Genomic DNA, 17193 nt, shown 5'->3' with positions numbered 1-17193 from the left:
AAATGAATTTGATTCAATTTGATCCTCCAAATCGAATGGTTTTTTATGAATTTAATTTCAAAAAAATGCAACCGCCTCATCGAACAGCAACTCATCATCACCCTCATGCTGTCGCTTCAGTAGTGCATCATTCTTCATCATCATCACTGCTTCATAATTCAGTAGCAATTGCTGCCACCAATATCCGAACACCAGAGGACGATTTGGACGAAACGGATACAATTTTGGAAGAAATTTCTCGAGTACAACATCATAGAAATGAGCCCGAAGTGTTATTAGATCAAGACGATGGGAATGGCAACAACCTTCATCATGATGGAAATAAGTCTTTGGAAAATCGTTCATTATCAGCACGATTAACGAGTTGGTTTTCCACCAACAAGAAAAAGTCAAATCTCCGAGTTTCTTTCCCATCCGAAGAAAATACTTTAAGTTCGGAAAGCTCCTTCAGTTTGGCCACACACAATAATTATGGAAGTGTTATTCATGTAGATTCAAAACATTTGAGTACATCCAAGAAATTATTATTGGACGTTAAGAAACCATACAAGTTACAAAAAGCAGCCGTTATTTCTAATGCTTGCTTTACTGCTCTTTCTATTTTATTAATTCTAGGATGTTTCATATTACCTGCCATTCCATTCAATCAATTCATTGATATTAGTACAACGTATTATGTTACTTCATTTATCATTGTTTTTGTTCCTGTTTGTGTAGTCTTGTTCATTACTACAATTATAGGAATGCTTGCGTTCAAGCCAACGAAAGAGTATATCAAGAGTTTACATGTGGGATATATTGGTTCTTTGCTGTTTTTAATATTTATGGATTGTATTTCTATTGCAATCATGTTCATTTCAACGGATCCGAATTATCATTACAGCAGCTATCTGAGCTTGTCAATATCTGCTGTAGTTCTAAATTGCATCATTGTTATTTGGTCACTCGTCATGATAGGTGTCACGATTTTGAGAATGAAGAGAGAATCCTTTGAATATCAGTATGGCCATACTCGTCAGTGAAGGTGTACTTGAATTTATGAGGTTTCATAATTGACACTGAATTTATTATGTTTCTATTAAGATCCCAACCGAGTTGCCGAGTTGACTTATCTGAAAAATATTTACAATGGATTAGATGTTGGAAGTGGTGCTTCCCATTAGTAATGTTGAAGATTGCTACCTTCAGATTATTGGTCCTTGAGCGTGTCTTGTGTTTCAGTGGATCCCAATGCAAAGGTTGGATACATTTGTTGTAAGGTTGGAGCCGAGCTTTGATTACAGCATGTAGCAGTGCCACTATCAGCCACAGTATTGCTTTCTTGCTGCTCCTTTCTATACTTCTTCTCTGTGTTTTTAAAGCTTTGCCAAACACTACTCTCACACTTGAAAATGTTTGATTTGACATCTGAACAGATTCGTTCAATATCATAATTTCTGCAAAGATAAACTCCAAGAATGATTCCAGCAATGAAGCATATCATTTTGACAAGTTTTTTGAGTGAGCAAACACGTGAAGCAATTTGTTTTTGAATTTACTTGATATTAACTACTTGAATAAGAAGCAGCTGGTATTAAAGATCAAGTAATGATTCCAAGATGAAATTCGAACGTGATACGTGTCTGATTCTACAATTTGTTTCATCAAGAAAATGATTGCATGGACATTTTTACAAACACGTGTGTGGTGATGTGTCATTGTTTGACTCCATTTCAACCACCATTATGTGTTCAACTATTCCTGCATAGGAATGAAAATTGTATAAATCCAATTTCAATCCTTATTGGAAATAGGAACTTGAGGTTCATTTCCCAACAATAAAAAATGTCATCAACTAATTCGCTTATTCAACATCTTGTCGTCCTGTGTCATGGACTTCAAGGAAATACAGGACATTTGGAATACATTGAAAAAGAATTACCGAAAATGCTTTTAAAAGAACAAGAAGAAGCTTCACTTCAACAACAAGAACAATTCATCATGTTGAATATGAGTGCCAATAATAATGGATATTTATGGAATTGGTCGAGCACGAGTGATGGAATTGTCCAAGGAGGTAATATTCAATGTTTCAACACAATTTTTAATTCCTCCAAATTAATACTTATTTATTTAATACCTTAAATAATTATTTATTGTGTAATATTCAAATATACAGGAAAACGACTATTGAAAGAATTATCCAAAATATTAAGCCAAAAATATGGAAATGATTTTGAACATGCAACGACTGACAGGACAGCATGTCTCAATACTTGTACTCTTCCCTCACGAATTTCGTTTATTGGATCTTCGATGGGTGGTTTATATTGTCGATACATGATGGGAGAATTATTTGATGAAGAAAGGAAAACCATTCGCGTTCCAATTATGGTCAACACGTCCAAATCAAAAGATGAACCTAATGAACGATACTTGTCTTTGGAATTGATGAATTTCATTGCTTTGGCAAGTCCTTTAATTTCTGTCAGATGTTTATTGGCTCCATATTTGTATGTGGGCTTGAAAATTGCATTTTTCTGGGGAACAGGAAATGAAATGGTTTTGGAGGATGGAAATTCTGATAAAAAACCTTTCATTTACGAGATGAATGATGGAAAATCAAAATATTTCAAAGCTTTGGAAATTTGTAAAAAAAGGATGACACTCTGTAGTGTGAAACAAGATGAAGATAAGGTTCCCTATCAAACGTCAGCAATCATTCCATTGAAATTTGGTGAAGAGCATAATGGTATGCATCATTCCAAGAAATGTAAAGAACTTGTACATTTGAAAACGATACATGTGAAACATGTATTTGTCGATGAACCCTATGCATTTTCTTCATTGGATACGATGGTTGTAGGCTCAAAGAAGAATAATTTTTTTTATTTTGAAAATGATTCCAAGAAGGATCTAATCTTTGAAATGATTGAAAATCTTAGAGCAATGGAATGGATTAGGATTGAAATTGATTTGTATCATCGACAAGCAGCAGTCATTAATCGCAACAGAAAGGATATTCTTACTGTCATTTCGAAATTGTGGTATTAAGGTGTATGATGAATTCAAAGTTTTATTATTTTCAAATATTGACAAGGTAGAAATTATGTACATTGAAAAGGGTTTTTTCCAATTAGAGGTTTCATACTAGAATGAGAAAATTATTTCGATGAAGAGTCATTCTTCTCTGATGGTGTCGATGTTATCATGCCATTGCATTGTATGAAAAAACTTTGGAAAATGATGAAATGTTTTCTGAGGGATAATAGTTTAGACGTTTGTTTATTTAACATGGGACAACTTGATAAGGCCACCTCTTACTACGACAAGACAATGAAAAACGATTTGAAAAATCCAGTTATTTTTTTGCCAATGTTTGAATGCCTTCTCAAAAACAGTCAATACATTCCCTGACCATTATTATTCACCATCACTTCTCCTCGTACTGCGTTATAAAGTGGTGGAGGAATTGTTTTTCTTGTTGTTCGCAAATTGTATTTGCTTCTGCTGCGATCATTTGTACAAATTCAACACAGCACTCGACAATTAAATCCCGAGTGTCGGTTGCACATCAACATGTCTCAACCTGTTTTCTCTTGGCTTTTTTAGCTCCTTTGGTTCTGATTGATCGGACAACAAAGAAAATCCATTTGATATTTCCGAAATCAACCAAATCCAACCACACTGAAGAATATCGTCGACCCAAACTGTACGCTCAACTCATGAGTCAAGCAAATCTAAATTGAATGTACAACGAGGTCTTGATGATCGTTGAAAAGGCTATATATCCTATTGAAAAATTGATTATTGAAATTTTGGAACTTATGGAAATGGAGAGTGATAATTATTCCTTGTTACAGAATAAGATTGAATACCATGAATAATTCTTCTCAAATTTCAATGGGAATTGTACCATTTAGTGATTGGAAGGGTCGACTTGAACAATTGACCAATTGGGATCTCTTTGAAGCATCACTGAGAAGAAATGGAAAATTTGTGAAACGAATTAGGATTTGGGCTTAACCACTCTTATGGAACGTGCTGACTTGCACAAATTCATGACGTACGTACCTCAGAGAGGGCTTCTCTCTTTGAACAAGATCAAAATTTTCTTAACTCATTGTGGAGCAAATTCAGTGGCAGAAGCATTCTCTATTTAGGACAAATATATTATGGTATTGGAAAACTATCACATGCCATTAAGGAATTACTCTATTCACCTAGTACAAACGAGAAAACTCAATAATACCATGTATGGCGCATCCGACGTTATAGCGGGGTGACGATCTGTCTAGTATTTTGGGAAGTACTCAGGAGTCATCTCTAAAACCATCATGGCATACCAATTTCAACTTCATCATTTTTAACGAGAAAAATACACGCACTAAAATCATGACCAAAGTAGTGGCCGCATCAAATACCCTTCTCCTCTTTGAGCCTAATACTTCCATGTACATACATTAGTACCGGCGATGATTTGTCACCTCTCAATTACAACAACATTCTCTCTGAAATTCTAAATCTAAAGAGAAGAATCACTTTGAATTGTTAAAAAAACATTCATGAAGACAGCTTGGTCCATTGTTGTGTGGTTATTGTTGTTTGTTGGTGCTGTATTGTGTGCTGAATATAAAACACATGTATTGGTTACTACAACATCAACCAATATAAATGGAGCTGTTGCTGAATCGGCACTACTGGGCTCTACCTTTGGTGTGTGTTTGGGTTTGAACAATGAGATATATTTTTCAAGCTCTACTTATAATACGGTTTGGAAAATGGATTCAAATGGAACCCTTCATCTTGTTGCAGGAACAGGTATTGGTGGTTTTTCTGGAGATAATGGTCCAGCAACTTCTGCAGAGCAAAACTCTCCAAAGGGTGTTGCTATGAACTCAGCTGGAGAAGTTTTCATTGCTGACTTCAGTAATCATCGTGTTCGAAAAATTTCAACTAGTGGTGTCATCTCAACCATTGCAGGAACAGGTACTGGTGGTTTTTCTGGAGATAATGGTCCTGCAACTTCTGCACAACTAAATTTTCCAACTTCAGTTGCAGTGAATTCTGCTGGAGAAGTGTTCATTACAGACTCCAATAACAATCGTGTTAGAAAAGTTTCAACAGGTGGTATCATCTCAACCATTGCAGGAACAGGAGCCATTGGTTTCTCAGGTGATAATGGTCCAGCAACTTCTTCAAAGCTTTTCTACCCATACTCCGTTGCAGTGAATTCTGCTGGAGAAGTTTTCATCGCTGACTTCAGTAATCATCGTGTTAGAAAAGTTTCAACAGGTGGTATCATCTCAACCATTGCAGGAACAGGAACCCCTGGTTTCTCAGGTGATAATATTCCAGCTACTTCTGCAAAAATATATAATCCAACTTCAGTTGCAGTGAATTCCGTTGGAGAACTTTTCATTACAGACTCCAATAACAATCGTATTAGAAAGGTTTCAACAAGTGGAATAATCTCAACAATTGCAGGAACAGGAATCTCTGGCTTCTCAGGTGATAATGGTCCAGCTACTTCTGCGCAAATATTCAATCCACACTCAGTTGCAGTGAATTCGATTGGGGAGGTTTTCTTTGCTGATTTCAACAATAGGAGAATCAGAAAGATAACAACTGATGGAAACATCGTTACCATTGCAGGAAATAGCAATTATGGAAGAATTCCCATTGAAAATATGTTCGTAAGCTCATTCACATATGTTACAGCTCTTTCTGACGGGGGAATGTTGTTTTCTGATACTGCCAATCATATTGTACGTAGAATACATGCAGACAACACAGTAACTACTGTAGCTGGAAACGTTCTGTCTGGTTTTGCTGGAGATAATGGTCCTGCAACTACTGCACGATTAAACGCTCCAAGGGGTGTTGCAGTGAATTCTGCTGGAGAAGTTTTCATTGCTGACTTCAGTAATCATCGTGTTAGAAAAGTTTCAACTGATGGAATAATCTCAACAATTGCAGGAACAGGAATTTCTGGCTTCTCAGGTGATAATGGTCCAGCTACTTCAGCACAATTATTCAATCCATATTCAGTTGCAATGAATTCTGTTGGAGAAGTGTTCGTTGCAGACTCTAATAACCATCGTATTAGAAAAGTTTCAACAAGTGGTGTTATCTCAACAATTGCAGGAATAGGTGTTGCCGGTTTTGTTGGAGATAATGGTCCAGCAACTTCTGCAAGATTAAACTCTCCAAGGGGAGTTGTAGTGAATTCTGCTGGAGAAGTTTTCATTGCTGACTACAATAATCATCGTATTAGAAAAGTTTCAACTGATGGAATAATCTCAACAATTGCAGGAACAGGTATTGGTGGATTTTCTGGAGATAATGGTCCTGCAACTTCTGCACAACTAAATTATCCAACGTCAGTTGCAGTGAATTCTGCTGGAGAACTTTTCATTGCTGATTACAACAATAGGAGAATCAGAAAGGTAACAACTGATGGAAATATGATTACCATTGCTGGAACTGGAGCTTCTGGTTCATTGACAGACGGACAATTAGCAACCACAGTATCATTCTTACCCTACTCCGTTGCGGTAACTTCCACAGGTAGTGTTCTAGTTGGAGATTCCTCTGCTCTCGTCGAATTGGTGTCTGGTTGTAGCGATGGCTGGTTTGGCCAATCCTGTGACATCCCACAATGTCATGGAATTTTGGCAAATGAAACATCAGTGTGCAATAATCAAAATGGAACATGTATTCGTCCTGATGTTTGTCAATGTATTGACGGGTATAATGGATCAGAATGTGAAATTCCAATGTGTTTTGGTGTTAATTCAACAAGTAGTGACGTGTGCAATTATGGAAATGGAACCTGTGTTTCCAAAGACAATTGCAAGTGCAATTCAGGATGGACTGGAGATGAGTGTGAAATCGCAATTTGTAACAGCATCAGAGCTGATGAGGCCAGAGTTTGTTCAAACAAACAGGGCGACTGCATTTTACCAGAAATTTGCAAATGTATGGATGGTTGGACTGACAGCCAATGCTCAACACCAACATGTAACGGTACTGTACAAGGTTCGATTGATGTGTGCAGTGGTAGAGGTGAATGTGTCTACGCTGAAGTTTGTAGGTGTACTAATTCCTCTTGGAGTGGTCAATATTGTGAAATTCCCAAATGTAATGGTACACTTGCCAATGAAACATCATTTGTTTGCAATGGCCACGGTGATTGTGTGAATGTAGATGTGTGTCAATGCGTAACCTCTTCTTGGGGAGGTCAATTCTGTGAAATTCCAAAATGCAATGGAACTCAGAGAGGTGATTCCAATGTTTGTAGCAGCCGTGGTGAATGCATTGACGCTAATACTTGTCAGTGCACAGACAGTTCTTCGTGGGGAGGTCAATTTTGTGAAATTCCAAAATGCAACGGAACTTTAGCTAGCGATTCGAGCGTTTGTAATGGTCAGGGCGTTTGTTTGGATGTTGATCAATGTAATTGTAATTCAACACATTGGGGAGGTCAATTCTGTGATATTCCAAAATGTAACGGCACCTTGGCCACCTCAGAAAAAGTGTGCGAAGGAAAGGGTGTTTGTGTTGAACCTGATGTTTGTCAGTGCTCCAACTCATCAATTTGGGGAGGTAGATATTGTTCCATTCCAAAATGTAATGGAACTCTCCAGGGAGAAATCAATGTATGCAACAATCGTGGTGACTGTATCGATGTAAATGTCTGTGTTTGTTCAGACGCATCTTCTTGGGGTGGACAATTCTGTGACAAATCAAAATGTAATGGCACACTTCAAGATGAATCAAATGTCTGTACTGGTAATGGTATTTGTGTTGATGTGAATACTTGTGTTTGTAACTCAACTCATTGGGGAGGTCAGTTCTGTGATATTCCAAAATGTAACGGAACTCTTGCTAATGAGACCTCCATTGTTTGTAATGGTCGTGGCCAATGTAATGCTCCTGATTCGTGTATTTGTAACGATGACTCATTGTGGACAGGAAGTGATTGTCAAGTTCCAAAATGCTATGGAAAAACTCAAGGTCAAAAAGACGTATGCAATAATGGTAAAGGTGAATGCACGTCTCCAAATAATTGTGTTTGCCAGGATGGATATACAGGAGTAGAGTGTGAAATTCCAATATGTTTTGGTATCCTGTCGAATGATTCATCAGTTTGTAATTACATGAATGGTACCTGTGACGCTCCAAACAACTGCTCATGTTCGGAGGGATGGGTTGGTGAACAATGCCAAGTCGCCGTTTGTTTTGGAATTAACTCTACCGAACCTAATGTTTGCAGTGGTAAGGGTTCATGTACTGGACCAGACACATGCTTATGTGTCACCAACTACAATGGAAAAGAGTGTCATTTGACAACGTGTTTTGGTGTTCAATCTGATAGTGTATCTGTTTGTTATGAACATGGGCAGTGTATCGATTACAACACGTGTAACTGCACCAATGGTTATGCACCTTCAACCACATGTCAATTCCCAATCTGTTTTGGAAAACTTGCCAATGACAGTACCGTGTGTAATAATTTAAGAGGAGATTGTATTGCACCTGATTATTGCTCTCCTCGTGATGCCACATGTTTTGGTAAGGCTAAAAACGATACCCTTAACGTTTGTTCTGGAAATGGAGCTTGCATTGATTGGGATGTTTGCTCATGTAAAACAGGATTCTATGGAGACAAGTGTCAAGATTGGAAATGTTATGGCAAAAACCATACTGACACCAATAATGTTTGCAGTTCAAATGGCAAATGTCAGTCATTGAATAATTGTGTTTGTACTTCTGGATGGTTTGGAAATGAATGCAATGTACCAATGTGTGAAGGAAAACTTGCCAATTCTTCTGATGTCTGTAATTATAAGAATGGTACATGTGCCAAACCAGGTCCTTGTTCATGCTTTGAGGGATGGACAGGAAATAGTTGTGAGACACCAATTTGTTTCTATATTGTTGCAGGAAGCAATGCATGTAGTGGTAGAGGTTCATGCATCAGGAACAATACTTGTCAATGTGATGCTTCCAAATATGATGGTGAAAAATGTCAATATTACAAATGTTTTGGTATTTCATCAAGTGATACCAATAATGTCTGCAGTGGAAATGGAACATGTGAGGGTGTAGATTTGTGTAATTGCAAATCTGGATATGGAGATGCAAAATGTGATGCCTTCTTTTGCAATGGCACCTTATCAACAAATCCATCTGTATGCAGTGGTCATGGAAAATGTACAGGTATCAATTCCTGCTCTTGTGACAGTGGTTACTTTGGTAATAATTGTGAAAACACCTATTGCCATGGAATCCAATCAACAAGTGATGCTGTTTGTAGCTACAAGAATGGTACATGCACAGCATTCAATACTTGCAAATGCTCTCAATTCTATGTTGGATCTAATTGTGAGATACCTGTTTGTTTCCAAGTTCCTGCCAATGATACCAATAATGTGTGCAGTGGAAGAGGAGTCTGTACAATCCCTGATCAATGTACTTGCCACGAACCAACAAAATATGGAGGATTTAGCTGTTCTCAACCTCTCTGTTTTGGTATCTTATCAACCAATACAAGCAGTGTTTGCAGTGGAAAGGGGCAATGTTCAAGCGTTGACAAGTGTGGCTGTCATGCTGGATTTATGGGTGATCAATGTCAACTTGTCCATGTTCCTGCCACCAATCTTCAACTCACATTCAACAGTTCAAAAGATTACGTGAATGAAGCCTCAACGCTTGTCAAGCTCACAATTAATCAAGCATCGTTTGTGCAATACTACTCAAACAGACAAGTACGAGTTAAATTCGATTTTGAACAAAACGGTCAAATCATCTCATCCCTCAACAAGGACATTTCTTCAGGTGTGACCACTCTGGAATTCCTGATTCCAGCATTTTCTACAAATGGTACTGTGAGATCTTTTGCAGTGTTGTCAGATGTTAGCACTGCATTAATTATTTCAGATAGAGTTCAATCCTCTTCACTTCTCTCCATTGAGAAGAGACCTGTTGTGTCCAATGAGAGAAAATCTAATGGTTCAGATCAGACTGTTGCAATTGCCGTAGGTATCACTGTTCCACTGGTTGCTCTAGGTGCTATTGGAGCTTTCTCTGCTGTTGCGACCGCTGTGGTCCTATTGAAGAAGAAGGCTTCTGAAACTTCTGCTGCTAAGCAGATTACTGAGGCATCTCACTTGGATGTGGAATTGGCTAATGGTTGCTAAAGTCTCTGTTTATGTGCTGAAACATATTGATGGAGTATTCTAGACACTGAAGAGTAAAGGGAAATTTAAGGAATATATCACTTAATGATTGATCTGTAAGCAACAAATAACTGACCATTTCTCTGATCGATACACATGCTTACTCTCCATGTCAAATAAATACAGACATCATCAGCTCCTACCAATAAATTATCATAAATATCTAATTCAATACAAAGTGGTTTACAGCTCAAATTGATTTTAAATAACAACCCCTTAGTATCTAAATCAAAAGCTTGAATTCCTCGTTGAATTCTGCTCTTTCCATTGTCGCTCACCAAAATTTGAATTTATATGAACTCTTTATGTGGATATGAAAATTGATGTTGAACTTCACTGGGAGCGATATAATCACATAATCCGAAATTTCCACTAAAACAACAAACATTTTCATGATAGTTTTTAAAATTGTGAAACAAGAGTCGCATTAAATAATTATTTTAAAGTTTGATTGGTCCGTGTGATCATTATTAATAATTTTTGTATTATTATCATAGAGATTGAGAATTTCCAAAATTGTATCATCGGAATATGCTGGTGGTGATGATTAATATTTGGAATTAAAAATCGAAAAGAACGAGGATTACTACAGAAGAGTCATTATTGTCGTTACAGTCAAAAAGACCATCACCGATGACAGTGTGTAATGTTTCGAATCGATGATAACATTTTTTGTTGAAGATTAATCGCAAGTGAGGATTGTTTGAAAATCTTACAACAATGGACAAGGATTGAAATTGATTTGTATCATGATGTCGACAAGCAGCTGTCATTAATAGCAACAGAAAGGATATTCTTACTGTCATTTCGAAATTGTGGTATTAAGGTGTATGATGAATTCAAAGTTTTATTATTTTCAAATATTGACAAGGTAGAAATTATGTACATTGAAAAGGGTTTTCTACCCAATTAGAGGTTTCATACTAGAATGAGATCAAAATTATTTCGACGAAGAGTCATTCTTCTCTGATGGTGTCGATGGGGTGGATGATGATGGAGGAGGTTGTGCCACGACTTCCTTTCGATACTTTTGTTCAAACTTTTTCATTCGTTCCCACACACTGTCCTTATTCTCGGATGCAAACTTGGGTTTCATGTCGGCAATCAAACGATCAATGTCGTAATTCTTGTGCAAATACACTCCCGAGGCCACTCCAACAAGAAAACAGAACATGATGATAGAGTTTTGTGTTAATAATTTGATAGGAGTAAAAAATTCTTGGATGATATAGTGCGCAGAAGGTCACTATTTTGATTTGTTTTTAATTGATGGTGTTTGAAATTTTTGAGATCTTTTTGTAGTTTTTTCAATAACTCCGCAGAGCTTTGTGTGGTTTCCATTTCCTATACGAGAAAATGATAGAAAATATTTTTTGATTGGGTTCTAAAATCGTTGATGAAACACGTGTCATGCTTGCTGCTACGGTTCAATTCTTCCGTCCATATGTCCATGGTGAACTCTGTTTGATCAAAAAATCCTCTCATCATTCTATTCGATTTCTTCTTTCATAGTTTGCACTATGAATTGGTGAAAATGTCAATGAAACGTCCCACAATTCATTAAGGCGTTTGTTATTTTGCATTCCTCCAAAAATATATAATCGTGTCATCTTTTGTAAATGAGTGTCAGTGGGCATTCGAAGAAGTGTCGTGTCATAGGATCGAGTACAGTCTGATTTTTCAGAATATCGAGAAATTTGATGTTTGGAGAGCTCAATTAATTCGTCTCTAGCATTCGCTCGATAGGTGTTGCAGCTAATGTGAGAATAAAAGTCAGAGGCTGTCACATGTTTAAATCGTGCAGTAGGTAATTCAGAAAATGCTTGCCACTTGTCAGAAATATCTACCCAGTAATTGGCTTCCAAATCGAGAAGCCATACCTTCTCGTTATTGAGACGAGTTTTTCCATTAACTCCTCCAAAAACTAAAATCCTATTACCCCACACCGATGCAGTATGTCCATAGAGAGGTCCTTTGGCGAATGGTCCAACATTTTTCATCTTGACTTCTTTCCAAAATAGAGATCGAGTGTCCATAATCCAAACCGTATCTGACATTTCATCAGTATTGTTATTTCCACCAATAATGACCATTTTGTGATTGTCCAATAAAGTTGCTGTATGTAGAAAACGTGCAGAAGGTCGTGGAAAACTATTAAGGATGGGAATCCATTCGTTTTTCGCTCGACTGAATACACACAAATCACTCAGGGGTTTAAAATTCGCTCCTTCTCCTCCATGTACAAAAAACAAATCATCTGCAACGACTCCAACGCTATAAATTCTAGGGCAGGGCATTCCTTGAGATGTGTTATTGTTGTTACTACTGATACATTTCCATACGGGAAAAGGATCTGGTTTAAACACCCATAAATCATTATAAAGAATTCTCCTTTCCAAATCTCCTCCACCAAACATGTACATGGTATTCGAGTCGTATGCAGCTGCACAATGACCAAACCGTTTGGAAGGTTTTACCGAGTTGTTGTGTGACGATGATGCTGCATTCATGGTCTCATTGGTTTTCTTTTTGGTTTCATAGGATAGCAAAGGTTGAGCTCGAATCCATTTCTGAAGTCCAATTTCAAAAAGCCATGTATCGTTGGTAGGTCCCGTGTCCGTCATGCCACCAAATAAGCACAATTTTCTTTTGGCAGGAAAGGCAACCATGGTCGCTGAGGTTACTGGTTCTGGACATTCATTCAACAACAGACTCTCCAGAGATTCAAACTCGTATTGCTCCCCAAATTTCGAGGAGATTGGTTTCTCTTGCTTTCTCTGAGCGTCTTCGGCAGAATCGTTGTTGTTTGTAAAACTAGTGACTGTTGCTTCAATAAATCGATTATTTAAATTTCTTTGGTGAGTTGGAGAGGCAATATCAGAGGTGTTGCGTTTGGTCATGTATATCGATTGTGTAAATATATTTCGAATGCTGTCCTTATTAAGGAGAGGAGTGTTTGAAAATGGTGCTGAATTAGAGGTTAAGCTCGTGGAGCTATTTTGCTTAAATGAATGTAAGGCCGCAGACGGCGAATAAACATGCTCTTGAATTTCCTCAATTGCTTTTCGTAAGTCTGCCTTCTTTCGTTGTAAGGTTCGAGCAGTTTGCGGCTCAATTACAACATTAGATTTTCGAGGTTCAACTCGGTTCATTACAAATTTCCCTCTCTTATCAAGTACATCAAATTCAATTTTCATTTCTTTCATCAAATTGGAATCATTAGATTGAGCTCGAACTAATTTTTTGTGATACGGCAGAGGAGGTATTTTGGTATCCATTGTGGACATTGAGGGTTTTTCTTTTCCCTCAGTTTTCTTTGTTGACTGCTGTGAAGTTTTTGCTTCCAGCAAGTTATCATTAAACGCACTCTCTGTTTTTCTCTTATTCGACGGAGACGACGAAGGCAAAGTTCCTATTGAAAATAAATCTGCAATTGGAGTTGTGGGAGTTTTTTGGGATTTCTTATCATTTCCAGAGGAAGGCGAGCTTGTGGATTTTCTGGATATAGGGCTCTTTTTGAGTGAGGGCTCAATTAATGAATATAAACTATTGTCTTGCTCCTTGTCATTCTTTACCTGAGGTGTGTAGTTCATGTCATGATGTTTTGTATCCACAAAGCTTCCTGTTTTTAAATATGATTCAATTCGTTCCAACCTTTCCTCAACTGCAATTTCATCCTTTGTTAACGATGGTTGAATTGGATTTTTTAAATGTCGTTCTTTTTCAAAGCTTGATATTGTTACTGGTGACTCTCCTCTCAAAGAAGCGTTCGGACTATTTCTAGTGATATTATTTTGATTATTATTCCAATAATTATTATTGGCCCTAGTCGGCGTTCCCAGATTATTATTATTTTTGAGATTGGTTCCTATTGTTCCATCATTCTGCAATCTAGTCCGAAACGAAAATTCATCAGAATTACCTGCTGTTAGTAATGGTGATTGTGGATCATAACCACCCGATATAGATGAAATATTGGACAGCAATGACCCTCGTTGTTGAGATTGTCGGTTCCGAGGCATTTTTTAATTGATTTAAGAACGAACTTTTTTGGCGCAAAATCTTTTACGATCGACAAGGTGGTTCAGATAAGCAAGAACTCATCGTACGATGAAGGTGCAAGAAATATAAAATCGATGAATTTTATTCAATATTATATGCAATCAAAAAGTTATCCTCAATTTGTGAACCAAAATGTTTCAAGTTTAAATCATATTCATTACATGGAAATATCTCTATTATGTTGAATATATTTGTTCGAAACATCTTTGGTTGGAATGTTGAAAAACTTTCTCACTGCTGGTAATCTCATGGTATAAATCTGAATCATGGAGAAGACATTGGAGGTAATCCAATATACAAACACTCCAGATGGTAATGCACCAGTAATGGGAACCATGACGGCTGTGACAAAACGCATGACGCTTCTTACTTGTCTCATTGTTTCCGTTCTATTATTAAGGTGTTGAAGTCACAATTATAAATTGTTGTTGGAATGTTAAAAACTTTCTTCCGCTGTTGAAATTGATGAACAACATACCTTGGTTCTGCAGCTCCCATTTCTACGGTAATGAGCCAAGTGACAGCACTGATGACAGGAAGAGTCATGGTTGGATCAATGGCACTCAAATCCTGTAAATTGATAATAAATTGGTTAATATGAATTCATGGAACACTTACTTGGAACCACCTTTCAGAAATCAAAGCATATGAAATGTTCAGGTTAACAAGCAGTTGTTGTTGACTATTCGAACCGTTACCAACTTACATAATTCCTCCTGATCCTCTACAACCAGGGTCATGCAAACAAATTCTCTCCACACTCAAGAACACCGATAAAAACATTGGTGCCATTACAAGTGGAGAAAGAATGTTGAAAGCTGGATGACACTTCTTCTCTTTGAGTGTCTTTTGAAACTCCTCTGCAGCCTTCAACTTATCCTCTTCAGTGGCATGAGAATCTGACATGATTTGAGCTTGTTCATTCAAATGAATGCGAACAGTGTCCAATCGTGCACTATTTCTGATCAACGAAATGTTCAGCGGAAGAACCAACAAACGAAACACAATGGTACATGCCATAATAGCACCATACCATGGAAGACCTGTCGTTTAGGATTGCATCCACATGTTTGAACGTTTGTGCAAATCACAACAAATTCCAGAAAGCCACAAATAACAGCGATGTTCAACACGCATGTATCATTGAACAACAACACTCGCACAAAATAGTATGAATACTATTGCTTACCGATTGTATCATGCATGTACTGAAGGAAATCCTGAATGATATGAATATGAGGAGCTTGATTTGGCAGATGACCCCCCAGAAACATCTCGTGTTCCTCACCAAAAGTCAATGGAGCACGATACTCATAATCCGCAGTCTCGTGAATGAATTGTAGTCCATTAAAGGTGTCATCTTGCGAGCTGGCATCTGAGAGAACTTGGTTCGTGGTGGGCTCGTTGGTTGCTACCACATTCTCTTTGACCACAGGAGAGGCTACTTGGATGGTCGTTGTAGTGGCTGTCGTTCCAGTTGTTGCAGAGGTGAGGTTGTTGGCAACTGTTGGGTTTGCGCTTCGCCCAAAACTACCAAGCCAAGTACTCCATGAAAACTCTCTTCTCTGATTGGCATGATCCAATCTCTTCCCAAAGACTCGACGGGATTGGGATCCCAACGTAGAGGAGAAGGATAACTCTGATCTCAGACTGGCGGCTGATCTTCTCTTCATCATCCATGCCAACGATTGTGTGGTTCTTTGCAACATTTTTTTTGTAAGAGACTAGATCGAAACATTGGCGTAATGATTTCCAAATAAGAGAACAGCGGATCCCTGTCTGAAGAGCAACTTCCAACCGATAGTTTTTCAAATCAGGATCTTGGGTGCCGCTCGATCCAGCAGGTAGTGTTCTGTACTCATGAATACAAAGTCCGTTGTTTTTATTGGGAACGAGATGATGCCGTTGGGTTGGTAGTTGTTGAAGAGACATCCTTGATGGTAGTAGTGGATGAAGACGCAACAGAGGAAGATGCCATGCGTGGTTTGGTTCGGAGCAATTTAGATGCCAGTAACGAGGCTTTGATCTTTCCCCAATGATTGACCTTGAAGGAAAAGAAAACAAATAAATTGGAGGTTACTGGAGAGGTCAAATGCATAATGACCTTTATGGCATGATTGGTGTTGTTTCCATTGAATCCGGTACAAGTGGACAAACAGTTTAGATTTTCTGGCATGGTTACTGATAAATGGACTTACCTGAATGAAAGGGTGAGTGAATGGTGAAGGAGACATTTTTTTTCTAATCTAACATCTAAAAGTGGAAATAGTTACTGCATCTTAAACAAGATTAAATATATATTGATATGATTACAACTATTCCACATAGAACTTCTTGAAGAAAGCAAACATAATTTCCTTGACTATATCAAAATAGTATTATCAAAGAATTAAGAAAATTCAAAAAAAATGACGCAAAACGCCTCAACGAATTCTTCCCTCGACAAATTATTGGTCGATAAAAAGATGAATTTTGTGGAACGTTTTTACTGGAGTGAGGATGATCCCGAAATTGAAAAACAAATTGCAGAGACATGTAAACCCAAACTGGAAATATTCGAGCAGTGTGTTCAACAAAAAAGTTATAATCGTTGTGTCATTCCCGAACGAAGGGATTTTCAACGTTGCATCCTCGAAGAAAAACTAAAATTCAAAGAAAGGGATCATTCATTATTGCAACGAATGGTTTTGAAAGCAGAATTTTACAGAGGTAACGCTGGAGATACTCCATCGGATTATATTGAGCAGAGGTTTGAAGAGGATAGAAGAAGAGAACGAGGAGAGATTAACGATGATGACGAGGACTAATCATTGGATGCTGTGGAAATGAATAATAGAACATATATATTAATATTTTGATTTATTGTCATGGCCACATTCAACAGAAAATAATTAGCCAATCAAAATGC

At 37.6% G+C, this 17193-nt stretch overlaps 9 protein-coding genes across 9 annotated transcripts; 4 read left to right on the top strand and 5 right to left on the bottom strand.

The window, feature by feature from the left end:
* Positions 1–65: 65 nt before the first annotated feature.
* Positions 66–1022, top strand: C9374_014635 (uncharacterized protein; the record flags this gene model as incomplete). Its single annotated transcript, XM_044690644.1, has 1 exon — positions 66–1022. One exon carries the CDS (start codon positions 66–68, stop codon positions 1020–1022), a length of 957 nt encoding a protein of 318 aa, XP_044553227.1.
* A 167-nt stretch (positions 1023–1189) lies between these two features.
* Positions 1190–1483, bottom strand: C9374_014634 (uncharacterized protein; the record flags this gene model as incomplete). Its single annotated transcript, XM_044690643.1, has 1 exon — positions 1190–1483. The coding sequence occupies one exon, from the start codon at positions 1481–1483 to the stop codon at positions 1190–1192; it is 294 nt and encodes a 97-aa protein (XP_044553226.1).
* Positions 1484–1824: 341 nt separating this feature from the next.
* Positions 1825–3033, top strand: C9374_014633 (uncharacterized protein; the record flags this gene model as incomplete). Its single annotated transcript, XM_044690642.1, has 2 exons — positions 1825–2056; positions 2159–3033. 2 exons carry the CDS (start codon positions 1825–1827, stop codon positions 3031–3033), a joined length of 1107 nt encoding a protein of 368 aa, XP_044553225.1.
* Positions 3034–4544: 1511 nt separating this feature from the next.
* On the top strand, positions 4545–10184 carry C9374_014632 (uncharacterized protein; the record flags this gene model as incomplete). Its single annotated transcript, XM_044690641.1, has 1 exon — positions 4545–10184. The coding sequence occupies one exon, from the start codon at positions 4545–4547 to the stop codon at positions 10182–10184; it is 5640 nt and encodes a 1879-aa protein (XP_044553224.1).
* A 979-nt stretch (positions 10185–11163) lies between these two features.
* On the bottom strand, positions 11164–11397 carry C9374_014631 (uncharacterized protein; the record flags this gene model as incomplete). Its single annotated transcript, XM_044690640.1, has 1 exon — positions 11164–11397. The coding sequence occupies one exon, from the start codon at positions 11395–11397 to the stop codon at positions 11164–11166; it is 234 nt and encodes a 77-aa protein (XP_044553223.1).
* Positions 11398–11707: 310 nt separating this feature from the next.
* Positions 11708–14245, bottom strand: C9374_014630 (uncharacterized protein; the record flags this gene model as incomplete). Its single annotated transcript, XM_044690639.1, has 1 exon — positions 11708–14245. One exon carries the CDS (start codon positions 14243–14245, stop codon positions 11708–11710), a length of 2538 nt encoding a protein of 845 aa, XP_044553222.1.
* A 197-nt stretch (positions 14246–14442) lies between these two features.
* Positions 14443–15994, bottom strand: C9374_014629 (uncharacterized protein; the record flags this gene model as incomplete). The annotated part of the gene is made up of 5 exons (XM_044690638.1): positions 14443–14674; positions 14764–14855; positions 14904–14913; positions 14992–15328; positions 15475–15994. 5 exons carry the CDS (start codon positions 15992–15994, stop codon positions 14443–14445), a joined length of 1191 nt encoding a protein of 396 aa, XP_044553221.1.
* A 173-nt stretch (positions 15995–16167) lies between these two features.
* On the bottom strand, positions 16168–16519 carry C9374_014628 (uncharacterized protein; the record flags this gene model as incomplete). Its single annotated transcript, XM_044690637.1, has 2 exons — positions 16168–16389; positions 16484–16519. 2 exons carry the CDS (start codon positions 16517–16519, stop codon positions 16168–16170), a joined length of 258 nt encoding a protein of 85 aa, XP_044553220.1.
* A 174-nt stretch (positions 16520–16693) lies between these two features.
* On the top strand, positions 16694–17092 carry C9374_014627 (uncharacterized protein; the record flags this gene model as incomplete). The annotated part of the gene is made up of 1 exon (XM_044690635.1): positions 16694–17092. One exon carries the CDS (start codon positions 16694–16696, stop codon positions 17090–17092), a length of 399 nt encoding a protein of 132 aa, XP_044553219.1.
* Positions 17093–17193: the final 101 nt, after the last annotated feature.

Source organism: Naegleria lovaniensis, assembly GCF_003324165.1.
Source record: "Naegleria lovaniensis strain ATCC 30569 chromosome Unknown tig008, whole genome shotgun sequence".
NCBI lineage: Eukaryota > Heterolobosea > Eutetramitea > Acrasida > Naegleriidae > Naegleria > Naegleria lovaniensis.
The sequence above is the reverse complement of the archived record's forward strand: the minus strand, read 5'-3'. Positions and strand labels throughout refer to the sequence as shown.